The sequence below is a fragment of the Typha latifolia genome, chromosome 1, assembly GCF_019914945.1.
Source record: "Typha latifolia isolate L0001 chromosome 1, TyphaL0001v2, whole genome shotgun sequence".
Classification (NCBI taxonomy): Eukaryota; Viridiplantae; Streptophyta; class Magnoliopsida; order Poales; family Typhaceae; genus Typha; species Typha latifolia.
The window spans coordinates 22829960-22848804 of NC_133086.1; the positions used below are offsets into that span (position 1 = coordinate 22829960).

General features: G+C 42.7%; 3 protein-coding genes across 4 annotated transcripts; all 3 read right to left on the reverse strand.

The window, feature by feature from the left end:
* Positions 1-167: 167 nt before the first annotated feature.
* LOC140780465 (uncharacterized) lies at positions 168-4418 on the reverse strand. Of its 2 annotated transcripts, none has more exons than XM_073126045.1 (5): positions 4230-4418; positions 3774-3797; positions 1702-2447; positions 843-1558; positions 168-504 (listed from the first exon to the last, which is right to left on the reverse strand). In XM_073126045.1, the coding sequence occupies exons 3-5, from the start codon at positions 2299-2301 to the stop codon at positions 396-398; spliced, it is 1425 nt and encodes a 474-aa protein (XP_072982146.1). In that variant the 5' UTR covers positions 2302-2447; positions 3774-3797; positions 4230-4418; the 3' UTR covers positions 168-395. The 2 variants fall into 2 exon arrangements, with proteins under 2 accessions (XP_072982146.1, XP_072982145.1); XM_073126044.1 differs by lacking the exon at positions 4230-4418 and adding an exon at positions 3894-4033.
* Positions 4419-5719: 1301 nt separating this feature from the next.
* On the reverse strand, positions 5720-11720 carry LOC140802090 (uncharacterized). Its single transcript, XM_073157524.1, has 2 exons — positions 9614-11720; positions 5720-6139 (listed from the first exon to the last, which is right to left on the reverse strand). The coding sequence occupies exon 1, from the start codon at positions 11590-11592 to the stop codon at positions 9778-9780; it is 1815 nt and encodes a 604-aa protein (XP_073013625.1). The 5' UTR covers positions 11593-11720; the 3' UTR covers positions 5720-6139; positions 9614-9777.
* A 3448-nt stretch (positions 11721-15168) lies between these two features.
* LOC140798730 (uncharacterized) lies at positions 15169-15660 on the reverse strand. Its single transcript, XM_073152788.1, has one exon. It carries the CDS (start codon positions 15658-15660, stop codon positions 15169-15171), a length of 492 nt encoding a protein of 163 aa, XP_073008889.1.
* Between the last annotated feature and the right edge of the window lie 3185 nt (positions 15661-18845).

The window sequence follows — 18845 nt, forward strand, 5'->3', positions numbered from 1 at the left end:
GTACCAAGTACCATGAAAACAGAGTGTAACAATAGTGAGGAATTGGAATGTGATTACTTGTTTGATTACCACATCTATGATGGCCTCCAAATTTTTAACTAATACTAGACAATTTTTAAGCAAACTTATCTAGAAACCAAAGATGCTCGTGTAATCCAGTCCAAGGCTATAAAAAGTATCTGGGGTTTTTATTATCAGACACAACTTTAATGGCAGAAGTTACAGCAGGGGAAGAAGAATCACACTGATAGCTCTGCTTACATTATACCATGAGTAAAGCAGGGTAAAAGAGAGAAGAAATGAGGGAAGAACTACAACAAACAACTTCGATATCATTAAAAAAAAAATTATACAAAACCAAAAATTAATCGGCTTATAAATAATGGAATGAGTCTTCAGAATTTACAACAAAGAAGTCCGGACTTCCAGCTTTGGTAATTCTTAAAACGTCTGCGCTTTGCTTTTGCCATTTTCACTGGGCTGCTGCTCCACTCATTCTGTAGTCTGGACATTAATGGAACAATAGTAAGATGCATGATTGATCCAATAGTATCAACTAGACAAATTGGAGTATAGAAATGGACAGATAATTTGCAAGTTATAGAGTCTGCACAACGGTGGATTACATCAATCATACATCTCAATTAGGTAATTATATTATTTCAAGCTTTAGAATATACTAATAACATTCACCCCCTTGTTCCATTCGATAGTGCGGTCCTTTGTTTCACTGAAACCTAAAGAAAATTCAGTCCAATCCACTGGGATTTGGTATAAACATAAAGAAGAACCGAAAAGTTGCGACATAAAACCTAAACAGCTTAAAGGGAAGCGTCACTTACATAGGGAATGCAAAGGAACGTGTGCTGGTCGCGCTGCTCTCTGACCGAAAAGAAATGCTACCAGAATATGGTATATAACCCAAAGATGCTGTTCGACCTGATGAAACATCAGACCCAGACAAGTTCACTTCCCCATGATTGTGATAAACAGAACTTACAACTGAATTTCTTCTTCCATCAGGTAATGACTCTTCAACTACAAGATTGCTCTGAACATGTGCAGGTTGCTGACCATCTAAAGTATTTTTACCCCCATCAGTGCCACTAGTACCTGTTTCTCTTGGGTTAAAGTCGCACATATTAACACTAGCAGTATTCTCCTTGGTCCCACTATTTTGGTTGGGCAATTGTGCATCAGAAGATACAGCAGGCGCCACTCGAGTCCCATCTTGCAATGTACTATCTGTTGAAATATTTAAACAACTCAAATTCCAATTTTCATGGGTGTTCTCTTTGGTATCAGATATCATATATGGGACGGTAGAATGCCCCTCTTCCCGTTTATCTTCTGATAAACCATCAGCAGTGTCTGCCTCAGTCCTGCAATATTTATTGGATTCTGTAGCATTGGATGGTGCCTCTATAGCACCAGAACATTCTTCAAGAATGCTCTCTGAGAAAGCATTTTCTAGACTCTCCTTGATCAAACTGCCTTCATCGACCTTGTTAGTGTCGGATGGCATAGCTGTGCATACAGAACACTCCTTGATTGTTGCCTACAATGAAAATAGAGGAGATAAACTCAATGTCAGTTAATTAATAGTCCACAATTTTCAGAATACAGAAAAACACTCCTCAACTTAGCCTGCTGCTTTGCAATTTCCAGAAGAAACTAAGATCAGCTTAAAATATAGCATACCTGAACGATGGTTTGTCTATCATTGTTGCTGCACCTAGAACTAACTGGACACCCTTTTTGAGGGTCTGCATGATAATTTTCGGGAGGGAGTAACTTTTTCGAACTGATCTCATCAGAGTAATCAACCACATTCTGTTCAGTAGAATTCATCTTTCCTCCAACAGTAAATAAACTGTCAAAAGAGTGCTCTTCCTCAGTATCCTTATCAACACAGATTAGGGGTTCAGATACTGATCTAGACAGAGAATCATGTGCAATTGTTGTAGCACCATCTGTCAATTCTTTACTAGGATCATCATTTCTGTTGGTCGCAGAATGGTCAATGCTTAAAACCTTTTCTCCTACATTTTCTATCAATATCTTCTCAACAGAATGTAACCCTTCATCAATGCATATGTCCTTCACCATGTCACGAGAACCACCATCGGAACAAACTACCTTATCCACTGCTTGAACCTCAGTGAGAATTTTATCAGCCGAGAAGTCTTCTTTTAGAACATGTCTCGCAATATTTGTGCAAATAGAATACTGTTCACCAATATTCTCACTCCAGTTATTAGAATGACTTATGTCCATGTAAGTACGCTGTGAAGGATTCATAAGTTCTTCTCTACGGGTGATATAATATCATATTCCCATTCCCTTGCAGCCTTATTCTCTGCTTGAAACATATTAATTACTAAATGGTCGTCATTAGGTCATTACTTTGGATGCAAGCTCATCAGGATTGCTCTCCACAGTAAAATCTGCAAGCAATCACAATTACATAACACAATGGAGAAATATATCTGATCTTATATAAGTCAATTTTACACAAATACATTCCCCCAGTTCTATAAAATGGTTCTACACTATCTGACAACAATATAAGGAGCACTTTAATAGAACAAAAGATATGGTCATTCAATCAATTGATCTCTTTGTATGAAATGGGAGTCACAAATAAAGTACATCCTGCGATCTAGATAATGATAGCCAATCTGATGTCAACCATAAATGCGTAAATCATAAGAAGAAATATTAACCAAGAGTTAGACAGATTTGATGTTTACAATCTACATAAGTTTCCTATCATAAGGAATCCATAAAGTGCAATTAGAGAATTTACCAAGAGCTCATGCACAACTTGAATATTTGTTACGCAAGTTAATACAAACCTCAAGGATATTTTGCTTCAGTTAGGTGTAGGGATCCATCATAAAGTACTTTAGAAAAAGAAAGTAAAGAAGGAAACAAAAAAAAAGTGTAGTTTCAAAAAAAAAGAGAGAGAATCTTCTGCGTTTATTCTTGTCCTTAGTGAATAAGTTTAAATTCGTAAGTTATTTCTTTTTGTTCTGTAGCGCAAGGATTGTTCCAAGTTACAAAGATAAAAAATTTGTACAGTGGGGTCAACTTAAACCAACTTCAAAATCACCAAAATGAGAAGAATCAAATGGATTCTAAAAGAAAGATATCAAAGTAACACAGTGAGAATTGCTCCAAGAGTGCCATGAACTACATCCTGCAATTTGAGATGGATGAAAAGGAAGGTGCTTATTAAAAAAGAATAGATCCAATCAAACAACAGTTATCTTAGCATATCAGAATATGCATGTTATCAGAAACATAACTACCAGAGAATCGTGTAACATTAATCTACAGAATAAATTGTATGGCATGCAAACCAAAACAAATGGCCTTCATAGATTAACCTAACTATATGCATCACCTTTGGTATAGCAATGAATCTGATAGTGAAACAGTTAAGAGGAAAGAATAGTTCTTAGTTGTACAAGTACACCAATAGCTGAAGCCTTTAGTCTATAAAATTTAGGGCCCTAACCTGTTAGATATATAGTTTCCGGTAAATTCATTTAAATAGAATATGTCAACCCTTAGTTACCACGAAAGTGAAAAAGAAAGAAAAGGAACGAACAAAGCCCAAAAACTTTTCTCCTTTCTTTTGTTTCTTGCTCCATTAGCAGATTCCCAACTTCTTTCTCTCATCCCCAAGATGCATAATCATAAGCAAGAGATTCAAAAAAAAACTTTAAAACAAGATATATGAAAAGAGGGTATTAGAAAGGACTTACCACATCGAATCTTCTCATCTCCTCCTGCCGATCAAAAGATCAGAACTAGAAGGTATCAGCAGAAGGAATCCAAAACGAAGAAAACCCAACTACTAAAATAACATATCAGACAGAACTAACCGCATGGAAACCAAATGTAGTGATTAAAAAGGAGACCCAGAAATCGAGAACCTGGATCTCTTAAAGGTGGAAACAAAAAAAAAAGCATCTTTTTTCGTGTTATAAAGAGAGAACAGAGAGGAGGTGGAGGTGCGAACGAGATGTGGGACCAAATTAATAATAATGATAATAATGTAGAGAGGGTTTTGCTGTCAAGGTATAAAAGTCAAATGAGAGAGGGCATTAATTATTCCGTTGAAGGAGCCGATGCTTTCGGCCCCAAAACTACCAAAAGATTTTTTTTAAAAAAACAGAGAGAGAGAGAGAGAAGACGAAAGGGAGTGGAGCGATCAATACCTTTCACCCGAAGGTTGCCATTTTTGGGGATTTGAGCAAGCTAGGATTACAACTAGGGTTAGGGTTAGGTTTCGGGGAAGGAATAATTCCCTAAAAAATGACATCTTTCTTGAACCGTGGGAAGAGAATTGGAGGAAAAAGATAAGTGATGGACTGGTGAAAGAACAGGGGACCGTGGTTCAACGGTCCAAATTTGGTTTAAAAGGACAAATGTTGTACAAATCGTGCATGAAATTATACAGCACCGTATCATAGGTGGCCAATCTATTTCAAAGATCACAGCTCACTCTTTCTCACGTTTAGATTTTTTTTTTCAAAAAAAAAAAAAAACAGAGAGAAATATTTCTATATTTTCGTGTATGTTTGATATATGTGATAGCAGATGGATCTAAAAAATTCCACAATCCCTCGTCTCTTGGTCTTGGGCCTAACTTGGTATGTTTTGAGTAGAAGGGAGTAATTGTTGCTTTTTAAGTATTAACATTTGAAGAGCTTTTGGTTCTATACTGTTTTAAAAGATTATTGCTATACTTGACTTAATAGTAAATAAAGAGTGAAACTGAGTGTAAACTTCTTAGTAAATATTAATTATATGGCATCCATCAACATCATAGTTTAGGTAGGAAGAAGGGGCAGATATAAATCTTGTCAGCTTTAAATTCAATGCTTGCTTATGAATTAAATGTTTAGTTAAAAATCCAGCCATCAAAGTAGCTGTGAGTAGGGCAATAGATTGCTACTCTTCCTCGTAAAACACATGTAACTAATACAAGAATTCAGGTGTTCATCAGACAGTTAAAAAGTTTGCACATATCTTAATTGCGACTGAAAGCAATAATGATGTTATCAGACCTCTATTGGCACTGCATTTTATTTCTTGCATATGCCATCAAGCTTTGGTCCTAATCATCACCAAGAAAGGCTAATAAGTGAGGCCCACAAAACGAGGTGAATAAAAGTATGATGTTGAACGGTCTAAAAACTCTAGAAAATTTAAACAAAACAGCAATCAAAATACATAGTAATATGAGGCTTCCCACAATACCTCTTTCACAGTTGGCAATTAACTCAATAATAATGACCTTTCACTATGTCATACACAACTAGATCAGCAATCTACTTCTATAGGCAAAACATTCAATCCCCTTTTAGATTACAAGCAGTCTTCAAACAAAGTAAAATAAACATCAGTTCAATTAAAACCAGCTATATGAACTATCATACAGCACTGGGAAAGATCAAGCAAAGATCATAGCAATGAACAATTTTCTTTTTCTCCCAATTGTTGCAATGATGCAGTGCCATATGTACTCTTATCTTTTGGGTACTTTACACAACCTTATATTTTACACAACCTCTTTTAAAGAGGGGAAGAGAGATGTTACAAGCTCCAAGAACCACCAATGCTGCCAAAATACACTTGACCACGATTTGTGGACCCATCATAATAAGCCAACCTATCACTAATATACAGAAAAACTGTACAAAGAAACAGAGAATTTAGCACATGAGAACCTAGCAACTCAGAAGAACTTCTCCATCATCTGAAGTTGGTTCTTGTGCTCATCATCATAATGGCGAAATACTGTAAACACATGGCCTATATAGCTAACAACATCAAATCCCTACATTACAGACCGAAATTAACAATCATGCCATTCCCAGCGGGATACTACATAAATACTAAGTTAACATAACCAGCAAGGGCCTACATCTCATACAACCAGTGGATTTACCTACAACACTTCAATACAGTCAGGAGGTTTTTAACTAAAAAAGATGCAAAGAGTATTTTGGTCTTGGGGCGAAATACATGCACTGAGAATGTCACTCATTCAATTTAAAAACTGAGAAATGCCAGCATCAACACCTTAGCTGAGGGGGCCTGAACTGATTCCAAGTGTTCTTATCTGCAATAAAAAGATGAGAGTCAATAACCTTTGCACATAAAGGTGGAAACATAAATATGCTGTAGTGCAGCAACAGTGAACCTTCCAGCTTGACAAAACCTAGCAATAAAGCAAGATGACAAAAGGGCATTGAGCAAAAAGACCATATGAGATGGAAAGAAACTGAAGATAAGCACTTTTTAAAACTTGAAATCAAAATTCACTGAACATTAACCTAATCAATTAAAAAAACATATATAACACATCATCAGATGTTCAAACTAGAAAACAAAATACAAGGTCACAGAAATATATCAAGCTCCAATAATGTCTCACTGTTGCATGTGTGGACCTTTGTCAAACATTAATGAGAATTGATCATCCATGATATGGTTGAATGGCCCTATTGCAATGAAATGAAAGACTTTTGACAGCATCTGCTAACACCCACCCGCCCCTCCCCCCCCCCCCGCACACACACACACACAATAAGAGGATGGTCTATTAGTAGCTAAAAAAAATAAGAATCTACTCCAAGAAGAGAAGATTCCAAGAGTATGTCACATGGCGAACTTCAGATGAAACAACTGTTCACCAGGACTTCACCTAAGCTATAGCCCTGCAGCTAGAAGCCTAATAATATGGAGTGGTATGTAACAATAGAAGAAAGCAAGCAGTTTTCTTTCTTGAAGGTCTATAATGGCAAAAACGTGTGACAAAGACGTGATAACTATCGACTCAGTACTAGGGCGGACTAGGCGCTCTTCATTAGAATATATCAAAAAGGTAAGGATAACTAAGACAAATATTGGGCGTTGCATGTATGCAGAAGAGATGACTTCAGCAAATGTTTTAGTTGTTCATTCATATGAGAAGTGCATAAGAAGATTATGTTCAAAACAATACAAAAAGGGATCCCATAGCATATCTAAGGTCAAGACACTCAATAAGACTTATCTATATTTTGTATAAATAACACCAGCCACTGGGCATAAGTAATTTATCCTACTTTATGTTCCAAAGAACCCTATCTTTTGCAGTGATAACCAAAAAGAGAACTTGAGATTTTGATAAAGAACAAGTGTCTATCCTAGGAAAAATTGTTCCACACTTTCACAATAAATGTCAAAATACATTGATCCCCCCTTTCACTCCAAATTAGTGAGGGTGACAGATCAGAATTATTAAGTATCCTATATCCTGCAATTAAGAAAAACAGGAGGTAAATATTGCAATGCTAGCATAAACAGGTAGTCAGGACCAAAATTTTTCCCAACATTATTTTTCCTACTTCTAAGAGGAGCCTCAAAGAGTTACAATAAATCTAGCCAATACTTCTTTATAGAGTAACACATGCCCAGGTATTTTCTAGAGAAGTTAGGAAGTACAAAACCTTGAAACTTCTTTAACAAGTGAAGACATTATGTAATAGATGCTGCAAGGAATGAAAAAAAAGGTAAAGAAAACTTATTTTTTTTATTGGTGGTGGTGGATTGGGAGGGGGGGATGTTGGTTCATAAAGCATCAAAAGATTCAAACAAAGTAACCTACAATAATTTGACAAGTTCAGTGTATATCAATCAAGAGGTTGAAACTATAAAATGATGCAACTTGTAGAAGTTATTACATTACAGATAGAAGGACATGGGAGAACTCTAAATTATCTGCTCCTTGGGTTAACTTGCATGAGCTACCCCAATGAGAAGTAATTTAGTGGAAAATCTCATGAAATGTATTTCTCTTGTTGTTAAAAGAATATTAATCATGTTAAATTCCAAAATGCCTTGAAATCAAATCCATTTATCAGATCCAGAAGTGCCCTGAAATCAAATCACTGATCTCTCTCCATACTATGCAAAAGATAAAAATCCCTAAGATGATATTTCTAACTGATATTTCAATATAGTAAGAGCCAATAGATTAATTGGGCATAAGGATCTCTTCTTATTGCTATTGATTATGACGCCTCTAAAATAAAGCTTGATTATTAAGAACTTATTTTTCGAACCTACAGAAGAAGGAAACTAAACAAATAGCCACCCTGAATGAATAACTGTGACAAAATTTTAATGCAATCTAAATACACACCACAATGCTTGACGGTTAAGTTCACCTCTATGGTTGAGGTACAAATTATGCCTAACTTCAATGTTTAAAAACCTATGCTCCCTTCATATGTTTCACCGAATCAGCATGCATAAGCTCATATAAGACTTAGGTGACCCTTAGTTCTATTATTTTTCAGCTGTAATCACTCATATAATTACAATCTCTGCATAGAAGCAAACGTCTATCTTCCTTAGTCCTTTAAATCTTTTTAATTCTGTCTACGGCTATTTTGCACATATTGTTCATTAAGTATTTTCATATAAAAAGCTTTGCAAGATCCTTCCACCAAACTGCGAACAATGGCTGACTTCTAAGGCATTGCCTAATATTTAAAGCCGGTACTTAGGTTGCAAGGAGCACAGAAGTAGAACTAATGGAACTCAAGAATATCCCATCGTCTCATTATCTCACTCTATCAACCACTAGATAGCTGCAATTTCAAATAATTGTCCACAAGACCCAGCATATCAAGCAAATATGTCATTAGTAGGCAATTAGTCTCATTCTTAGCAGTGCCTTAGTATGTCCTAAGTAAAAACCTCCAAATTGGAAGAATAGCATGATTTTCTTAATTTACAACAGGTTAGCACATTAAGCACATAATAAAAAAACTGCGGTCTGACAAATAAAAGATAAAATAAATTTAGAAAGTTAAATTTTGATCAACTTGAAGAATAGCGTGTAATAATCTAATTTCAATGTTTTCCCCTATGTTGCTATCATACTTACAGGAATATTTTGGAGGTTTGAGAAATATGTTTGAACACTGTTTCCAAAGATCTAGGCCATGTATCTCATGCTCCTTATTTCAAAGTCCAATTAGCACGATCAGCACTATCATAATAAAGGATATTGTGCATGAATAAAAAAAATTCAAGGAGAACCTGGAGTGCAAAATTACATGTGAACATTCAAACCAAGAACCAGATTTCCGAGAACAAAAAGCCAGACTTTATAAGTTCAAGATTATGAGCAAAAAAAAAATTTATATAAATATAGAAGACAAACGGCAGTGTCATAACAGATCATCTAATTATAATGTCGTGGACTATTACTGCAGAGACCATGCTGGGTTCATAAAAGAAACTTCCGCAATGTATGAATCCTCAACAAACGTATACGGAAAAAAAGCAGACAATTACCTAATTAACACATGCTATAATAGATATAATTAGATTAAATTCAACAAAGAAATACCAATATCTGTGCATTAAGAATGTACTAAATTTGAAGAAAGAATAAAGAATTCACATTTCCTGTACATGATGTTACATGAGTATATGTGTATGCTACAATTTCAATATTACATACAATTATGTACATTAATCAAAGAGCATGACTATGGAGAATCAATGCACTGGTTCAGATTTTAACATGAAGACTTACATTTCAAAATTTGCTACGACAGGCCCCTCCAACAATTGCAGGCAATATCTCTCCCTTGACCACTAAGTTATCTAGTTTCTACTGAACGGTTGGACAAACACCACAAGAACGATTGCCCCAGTCTCCCAATTCCTCTTAAACTGAAAGTAGTCTGTTGGCCGATGTCACTCGGGCGATAGACGCCTTCTCTTTGAATGCTCAATTTCTCGCGACTTGCTTCTCACGCTAGAAGATCGTCCTCTGTCCCTGTCATCATCGCGTTCTGAATCACGTTCCCTGTGCCTATAGTAATCACCATGACGATCTTTGTCATCCCGATACCTATCTCTCTCCCTATCTCGCTCCCTCTCCCTCTCCCTTTCTCTGTCCCTCTCCCGGTCTCTATCTCTCTCTCTCTCCCTATCCCTCTCCCAATCACGGTCCCTTTCACGACCCATATCTCTATCATCACGATGCCTTCTATCAGACCAGTCTTGTCCAGGACCCATATCCTTCTCCCTCTCAACCCTCCTATCTGAAGCCCCAGACCAATCGCGATCAGGAGCCCTCTCCTTCCCATGGCTCCCTTCACCATACTGTTGGTCTGATGCAGCATCATCCCCATAACTCGACTGCTCTTCACCTCCCCATCCACCCATGCTTGGATCCGGCCACATCCCAACACCACCAGCAGCCATCCCTCCCCTACCAAAGAAAGCAGGGTTAACATGAGGAGCTACAACAGGAGGGAATGAAGGCATCAGTCCGGGAAAAGGACCAGATGTAGGTCCTCCAGGAAAGCCGCCATACCCAGCACCCATCCTCCCCATTGCAGCTCCATAGCCAGTTGGATCAAAGCCTTGACCCAACATAGCACCCGGATGCAACATTGGCGGGGGTGGAGCAACCATGGCACCATTCCCCATAATCCCTCTGCCGCCAACTGGCCCCATCCTGTTCCTCATGTTCCCCATAGGTCCCCGGTTCCCCATTCCACCCCTTCCCCAACCTCCGCCGCCGCCACCTCCACCGCCGCCTCCGCCACCTCCACCTCCACCACCCCCGCCCCTTCCATAATTCCCACCCACTAGAGCCCCACCACCTCCTCTACCCTTCTGACCGGGAGCAGATGTCTGGCCCACCATCGCCTGGTGACTTCTGACCTGCGCCTCGCCCATCCGCCTAACTGTGTGAGGAGCTGCAAAAGCCACCACACAAGGCCTTCCATTAAACAGGTGCCCATTCATGCCCTCCTTGCAAGAAGCTGCAGCCATCGGATCATAGAAATCAACCTGGCAGTAACCCTTAGATTTTCCACTCGCCTTCTCATCAAAAAACTTCACTTCCTTAACCTGTCCATACTTGCTCAGCTCCGCCTCAAGATCCGCATCCGTGGTCCACCAGTGCAGCTCCCCCACGAACAGAGTCGTCCCTCCCGCTCCTTCGCCACCTCCACCGTTAACGTTTCCAACGTTTCCTCCCACTACTATAGCGCCTCCACTTTGTCTGCCCTCGCCGCCAAAGTTACCCCCTTGCCTCTGAAAATTACCGCTTTGCCCCTGGATCTCAGGGGGCCTAACAACACTCGGCGCCGGGGGCCTCGCCACGACTCCCGTTTCACTGCCGCCGCCGCCCCTGAACCCTTGATCGTTAAATCCAGCAGATCTATCGACTGGGGGCCTCTCGATCTTGGGATCTCCTCCAACCCCGGGGATCTGAACCTTCTCCGGCGGGTTCACCGCCGGCGGCAGCTGCGTCGGCGGTGGCGGAAGCGGCGGTTGGTGGGGACGAGCCTCCTCCTCCCTCGAAAACCCCGAGGCTTCGTTGCTCTGGTGGATCGTGTGGAGGAAGCCCTCGCCGACGTTGACGTCGTTGTACAGGTCGTCGTAGTCGTCTTCCTCACCATAGAACTGCTCCTCGTCTTGGACGGCAGAGATCGCCTCGTTGCGGTGGAATCCGGCGCCGCCGCCGCCGGCGAAGCCCTCGCCCCCAGGATCCATAGGAGAAGGACGAAGGCTAGGGTTTGAAACAGCAGTCAATAAGAGGGGGGTCGAGCGTAACCCTAATCTTAGAATATTTTCGAAGCAACGGAGGCGGAAATAGGTTGGTCTTAATTCGCTTTCTAATTGTTTTCGCCCTTTCTGATAGTGACGTGTCCGCTCTTTATCCGAGTGCGGCTTAACCTTCGGAGATCCTTCAACCAATCCAGGCCGTTTTTTTTTTTTTGATGGAATGAGCTATAGTTAGCTATTAATAATTGGCACACATGGGTTCTACCCCACTTCGCCCAAGTCATACAGCTCTTGAGGGATTGGTTCCCCGGCTCGGATCGTGCCGGTCCGAGTTGAAACCAGTCCTCTCATCGCGGCCCAGTCGGCCAGCCTGTTACAACTCCTCCCTACATGCCCTACAGTACATTCCACTAACCCATTCATTTGGATTTTACATTCGCGAATGATACTTCTAATTTGCCAAGGACATGGCATCTCCTCCTTCATTATCTTCACCAAAACCTCTGAATCCGACTCCACCTCCACTGGCTGCTCCACCTCGAGAAAACTCAATCCCATTCGGAGAGCCCAGGCTTCCGCAAACAAGGCTGACACTGCCGGCGCTAGTTCCCATCTAGCTATTACGATCCTTCCTCTGTCATCTCTGATAACTGCCCCCGCTCCTGCTTGACAAGTCCCAGCCCGGAATGCCCCATCAGTGTTTAATTTCACTCGTCCCTCCCGTGGTCTACGCCACTCTTCCTGCATTTGTCTTCCTACTGTTGCGTTTTCTGTCGTGGCCGCCGCATACTCGCTAGTCATGACTAGACTTCGTCTCGCCACCACTGCTGCACCCTCCGCGCTCTCGCCAAAGGCCACCCGATTTCGCTGCTTCTAGATACCCTAGCACGTGTTCGCTATTAGCGCCCTAACGTAGTCGTCGTTTACAGTTCTCCTCTTCCACGATGTAGTTATCCACTCCGGGTTCACTGACTCACACATCTCCGCAGCCTCCGGTATTGCCGTACCCAACTTGGCCCACACTTCTTTGCTATATCGGCATCCATAGAACAAATGGTCAATGGTCTCAGTGAACAGACCGCATAGACTACATCTGTCCTCTCCTCCTACTCGGATAGCATGCAGCAGCTCTTTCGTGGGTAATCTTCCCCATAGGAGCTTCCAGCAAAACATTCGTACCCTAGGCGCCACCTTTAGCTTCCACAGCTTCCACTAGCCCGGCCACACTTCGCCCTCCGCAGGCTTGAGAAATCTGTAGATGGATGAAGTCTTCGGGATCCCCAGGGTGTGTGGCCACCATATCAACGTGTCCTTGACCCCTGTGGTCGCCAAGGTGGTGCTAGCTATCTCAAACGCCAATTCCACCCCAGCCACATCCACGAAGTTGTGCCTGCTGTTCTCTCTGTTTCTAAGAACCTCCGCCACTGAAAGATCTGTGCGCAGTAAGTCCCGATGCATGATGCGCGGTTGCCATCTCCATGGCACTGCCGACGTCCACGGGTCGTCCGCAGCAGCCGAGTCATTTCCATCGCCAATCAGTTTCCTGCAGCCCATTCTGATGTCTCGCACAGTCTTGTTTAAGGCATTCCAAATCCCCGACGCCGTCCTCTAGTTACCTTGACGCCACGGGTGCAGGCCACCATACTTCTCCTTCATGATTCTAATCCAGATCGCATTTTCCCCATTGAGGATACGGAACACCTGCTTGCCGAGCAGACTGGTCCTCGAGAGGTGCAGACTGCGCACTCCAAGTCCTCCCTCCCTCTTTGGCTGTGTCACCTTCCTCCAGCTTACCAGATGCATTCCTTTGTTACTACCATTGGCCCAAAGAAAGGCCCTCGCCACTTTATTGATCGTCTCCAGCACTGTTTCTGGCACCCATGAGCAGCTCATCCAATAGATTGGGATTGCCAACATGGTGGACTGCAGCAGGGTTAGTCTGCCGGCAAAAGATAAGTTATTGCGTTTCCAGCCTGCAAGTTTCTTAGTCACTCTCTCCACCAGCCAATTGTGCTCCCGAACCGTGACACGCCTACCAGATATAGGCACACCAAGGTATCTGAACGGCATCCTCGCTCCCGGCATCCCGGTGAGGTTGCGAATGTTGTCCGCTGCCTCCTTCTCCATCTAGTCAGGAAGGAACAGTTCTGACTTTGCTGGGTTCACCCTTTGGTTTGTGGCTGTCAAGTAAATATCCAAGCATTCCTTGATGGCTTCCACATTCCTCACAGACGCCTCTGCCGTGACCAGTAGGTCGTCTGCGTAAAGTAGGTGTGACAGGTGAGCCTCCCCCACTCGATATCCATGCAGCAATCCTCGAGCCATCCGTTCTTTGAGCAAGCTCGATAGCAATTGCGAGACTAGAATGAACAGATACGGGGAGAGGGGGTCTCCCTGTCTCAGTCCGCGGTGGGGCGTAAGCCACTTTGTCGGCGAACCATTCACAAGTATGGCGAATCTTGGTGACTTGATGCAGGCGCTGATCCATCGACACCATTTGGTCGGAAACCCCATGGCTTCCAACACTCCTAGAACAGCCCTCCAGCTCACCCTGTCGTAAGCTTTCTCCATGTCAAGTTTAAGCATCATTAGCGGATGCCGGTGCTTGTCTTTGCTCATCGAATGTGCGATCTCTTGGGCTACTAGAATATTGTCGAAAATATTCCGTCCCCTAACGAAGGCCACCTGTTCCTGGTCCACTAGCCGTGGAAGGAGACCCCTCAGTCTGCTTACCAGCACCTTGGCAATGATCTTATACGCCACATTGCACAAGGAGATCGGCCGGTAATCTCTCACCGTGGCTGGTTTATCCACATTTGGTATTAGGGTTATGAACATTCGTCCCCATTGTTGTGATAGCCTCTCCTGTTCGAAGAAGTACTTGACCGCTTCACACAGGTTAGCTCCCATCTCCTGCCAGTGCATCAGATAGACCTCAGCCTGTAGGCCGTCCGGCCCCGGTGCTTTCCCCTTCGGCATGCTTCGAAGCGCTCCTAGGATCTTGTCGTTGTCCACCGGCTTCAGCAGTCCCATCCATTCTTCATTTGATATTTTTGGTAGCTCCAGTTCCTCCGGCAGCGCCCACGTCTCCTCCTCGTTTGGTCCCCATAGCTCCTCATAATGGTCAACAAACTCTTTTGTAATATGGTCCTGGTCCAGAACCCATTCCCCCTCCTTTGACATGATCCGTTGGATCTTGTTCCTTCGTCCCTGTAAGGTTGCCGTGAGGTGGAAAAAGTGATTGTTCCTGTCCCCCTCTTGCACCCATTTCAGACGAGACTGCTGCAGCCATTTCAGGTTGATCTGCCGGCTTAGCGCAGATTTCCTGTTGTAGCAACATCGTAGCTTGATGAGTCCAGCATCATCCAACTCGTCTCTGGCATCTCTTTCCTCCAACCCGTTGATTTCCACCCTCACCGACTCCATCTCTTTCTCCAAGCAACCTAGACCTGATTTGCTCCATCTTCTAAGGTACCGCTGCATGTTCGATACCTTGTGATTGAAGCCATGCATGGGGTTCCCATGCGCATTTCCCCTCCAGGTCCTTGCTATAATGTCTCGGCACTACTGGTACTCCATCCAGTATAGCTCAAACCGGAAGGGTCTTCGTCTGCTGTCCGACTCTCCTTGGACCACGACTAGCAGTGGTGCATGGTCGATGGCAGATCGGTCCAAGTGCACCACCCGACTTCCTGGAAACTTACGAACCCAGTCCGTGTTCGCTATGGCTCGGTCGAATCTCACCCATATCTGATTGTGTCCAGTCTGATTGTTGCACCATGTAAACGGCACCCCTTCACACCCCAGGTCACAGACTCCGGCCTCCTCCACAAACTTGGCAAAGTTTGAGGATTTCGGGCCGAGGGTAACCCGGGCATAGCTCCTCTTCTCCTCCGTAGACAGTATTGCGTTAAAGTCTCCGCCAACAAGCCACGGCAAGCCTAGGCTCCCTAGCCCCACCAGTTCTTCCCATAGCCGTTTCTGCTGGTCCAGCTGGTTACTAGCATAAATTGCCGTCATCAGCCATGTCTCGCCCTCACTGGAGGAGACCACCATGTGTGCCGCGTATCACGACACCGCCACCACATCGACGTAACCAACCGCTGTCTTCCACAGCAGTATCAGCCCTCTAGAGAATCCTTCCGCTGGTACTGTAAAAGAGGACCATTTTGGCCCCATCGCACGACTGACCCCCTTCGCCTTCGCCCAGTCTGCATGCGTTTCTAACAGGAATACAAAATCTAGACAGTGTTCTCTACTCATGTCGCGGCACCTATCAAGCACATCTTTCTTCAAGGCGCCACGACAGTTCCAATAGATTGCTTTAAACATGATACAGGTTTAATGGTTTACGCCATCCTACCGCGCTTTGCGCCACTCTTCCCCTGTTCCACTTCTTCGTCTCCTGCCACCCCTTTTCCAGTCGTACCCGGATTAGTAGGGACGCTGCTATTCTCCGTGCATACTATAGCCCAGTACTCCTCCCTCGGGTCTTCCACCTCCATTGGATCGTGGTCGCGGTCCATTGGTTTCGTGAGTGCCTCCCGGAGCTTCTGCACCGCTCTACTGTGCCCCTTGGTCGGTCCACTTGTTACCATTGGTGGTTTGGTGCCGGCGATCGCGACCCCGTCCTTGCCAGGCCGTTCCTTAGACCAGATGGGTTTCTACTGCCCAACTTGAGCCGGATCCGCTGTTTGATAGGTAACACTAAACTGGCTGCTACTAATTAAGTGGTGAAAAAAGTGAAAACTAATAATTGGGTCCTTTTTTTTTCAACAACAATTGGCATCCAATTTTTTTTTTAATTTCCATTAATATATGTGTATTTGATTTGTGCACTACTCAAGATTATGCTTACATAGTGCTCTAAATAATTATCCATATATTTCATGTGTGATTTTTGTGTCATGTATGACTTTATCCTATAACTAATTATTCATAAATTTAGATTTACGAATCTAAATTTATACCCGGATAGGATTCGGATCACGTGGATAAACTATTAATCAATTAGCAAGAGTTTTGAACTCTGGCCTGATGAATTCTAGAATTGCCACACGGTTTCCGACGAACGACGAGCTAAAATATAGTAGCCAATCAAGGGCTACCGAGTCCGGATGTAGAAAATTCATGTATCCTGGGCTGCAGGCGAATAATTCAAACCTCTGCTCCGTCGAGATCTCATCCAACGGTTCAGAATCATTTGAAACCTTGGCGCCGAATGCTGCGGGCCACCACGGACCTCAACGGCCACGTTACCGGCACCGCCGCCTTCGTCGCCCTCCTCCACCACCTATATATACATCCCCTCTCATCCTCCTTCAAATCACCCCACCCGAAATCCCAAAACCTAACCCTAACCCTATTCCTCTCCTCCTCCTCATCATCCTCGTACCACTCGGGAAGATGTATCGCACTCTGGCGCTCGTCTTCCTCCTCATCGCCGCCGCCTCCGCGGAGGCCATCTCCCCAGCGGCCGCCCCATCGCCTTCCAAATCCACCACCACCACCACCCCAGCCCCTGCCGCCGCCCCTACCAAGCCGGCCCAAAAGGAATCCCCAACGCCTGCCCCGGCCGCCGTGACACCATCGCAAACGAAGGCGACCGCACCGGCTCCCGAATCCCAGTCCGATAACCCCGTCGACGGGCCCATCTCCGACGCCCCCACCGCCGACAGCCCGCCTTCGCCTCTATCCGCCAACTCGCCCGCGACCTCGCCGGGTCCCGCAGCTGGTGACAACCCCCACAGTGCGGCCAGCTTCGTGAGTGCGCCCGTCTTGGGCGGTGTCCTCGCCGCCTTGGTGGCCGCGGCCCTTTAAGCAATGGCGTTTGAATTGGGTTGGCAATTGGGATTGTCGTGAGAGAACGAACTCCTTCATGTCTATGCTTTTTGGAGAGGGTTCGGATTGTTTATGTTATATTTATTTCTTTATGATGGGGTCATTCATCTATTGAAGTCGTTATTGATTACTCTTTGCTTGGGTTATCTGGATAATTTAAAGATGCCACTTCCAGACATAAAAGAGTACATTTTCTACTTGAAATTTTTTTTTTTGCCTGTTATCATATCATTTTTCCGAATCTTTCATGACCCAGGCAAGCATTTGGTAGATGATCTAGCAAAAGATTTTTCATTTAGGTGACAGTGGCATACTAATTACGTAGTTTCCACTATGCTTTAGGGGACTGTAGCAAAGTCCTTGACCTTTAGAAGGATAAATTGGTTTGTTTTTAAAGAGTCATTTACTTGTGGAATAACTTTCATACATGACAAACTTTGTACCAGTTTAGGTTACTAGAATATTTTGATTGTGAACAAGTAGAGTTGTATAATTATTTATAATTGATGTGCTATGAAAAATAGATAGATTTTAGTAAATAACTAAAATAAACTTTATAATAGAATGGAAGAATAAGAGGAGAGAAGAGAAAGAGGAAAGAGAGAGCGATTTATGCTTAGTATTAAGATAATCTAAAATAATATACTTAGTATAATAGTAATTAATAAATATAAACATATTGGATAAAAAAAAGAGAAAAATATACTTAGTAAACTAGTATTAAGATAATCTAGAATAAATTTATGCTTATTTTATAAGTGAACGAAATTATGCTAATCACACACAGGCCAAGTATAGTTGTCACAACTAGCAAAGCTCATGTTTTACTCCAAAACATATCCCGGTTAGAGAGCGATCTATTCTGATTAATAAATTTAAAAAAAAAACTAATTTGGTCAAACTCTGTAATCAATGCCAATATTACCAATTAGAATCGGTACTTTTTGTTGGGCCAAGCAACTTTCATTTCTAACGATGACACTGAAAGAAGGCATTAGATTAGTATAAGAGGAGTTGGCAGAAGTCTTCTGTAGATCAGTGAAAAATTTGGAGAAGACGCTTTTGAGGAAACATAACTTACTCATTCGAGTAGAATTCATCAGGAGCAGTGGGCAACTTCCATTTTTTATTCTTCTTAATTTTCTTTTCATGATCTTTGCCTTTTGAAACTGAACGCAAATTAAATTGATTCAAGTTGTTTATTAACTTCCATGCTTACGCAAAAGACTGGACACCTGCATCAGCTGAACGCAACAGCAGGTTTCATATTTTGGTTCCATAGTATAATTATTCCAACTTCTTATACTGATATAAACCAACTTAGTATTTAGTTGTATAGTAGTGGAGTATAATAATTACACTAAATATGACATAAAAGTTAAAATAATACCTTGATAAAT

Excerpts from the sequence above, each read along its gene's own strand:
- LOC140780465 (XM_073126045.1), bottom strand. The coding sequence starts at position 2,301 with ATGAATCCTTCACAGCGTACTTACATGGACATAAGTCATTCTAATAAC. Across the intron at positions 1,559-1,701 it reads ATAGACAAACCATCGTTCAG|GCAACAATCAAGGAGTGTTC; the intron begins GTATGCTATATT and ends TTTTCATTGTAG. Across the intron at positions 505-842 it reads CGTTCCTTTGCATTCCCTAT|ACTACAGAATGAGTGGAGCA; the intron begins GTAAGTGACGCT and ends ATTAATGTCCAG.
- LOC140802090 (XM_073157524.1), bottom strand. The coding sequence starts at position 11,592 with ATGGATCCTGGGGGCGAGGGCTTCGCCGGCGGCGGCGGCGCCGGATTC.
- LOC140798730 (XM_073152788.1), bottom strand. The coding sequence starts at position 15,660 with ATGGTGGTCTCCTCCAGTGAGGGCGAGACATGGCTGATGACGGCAATT.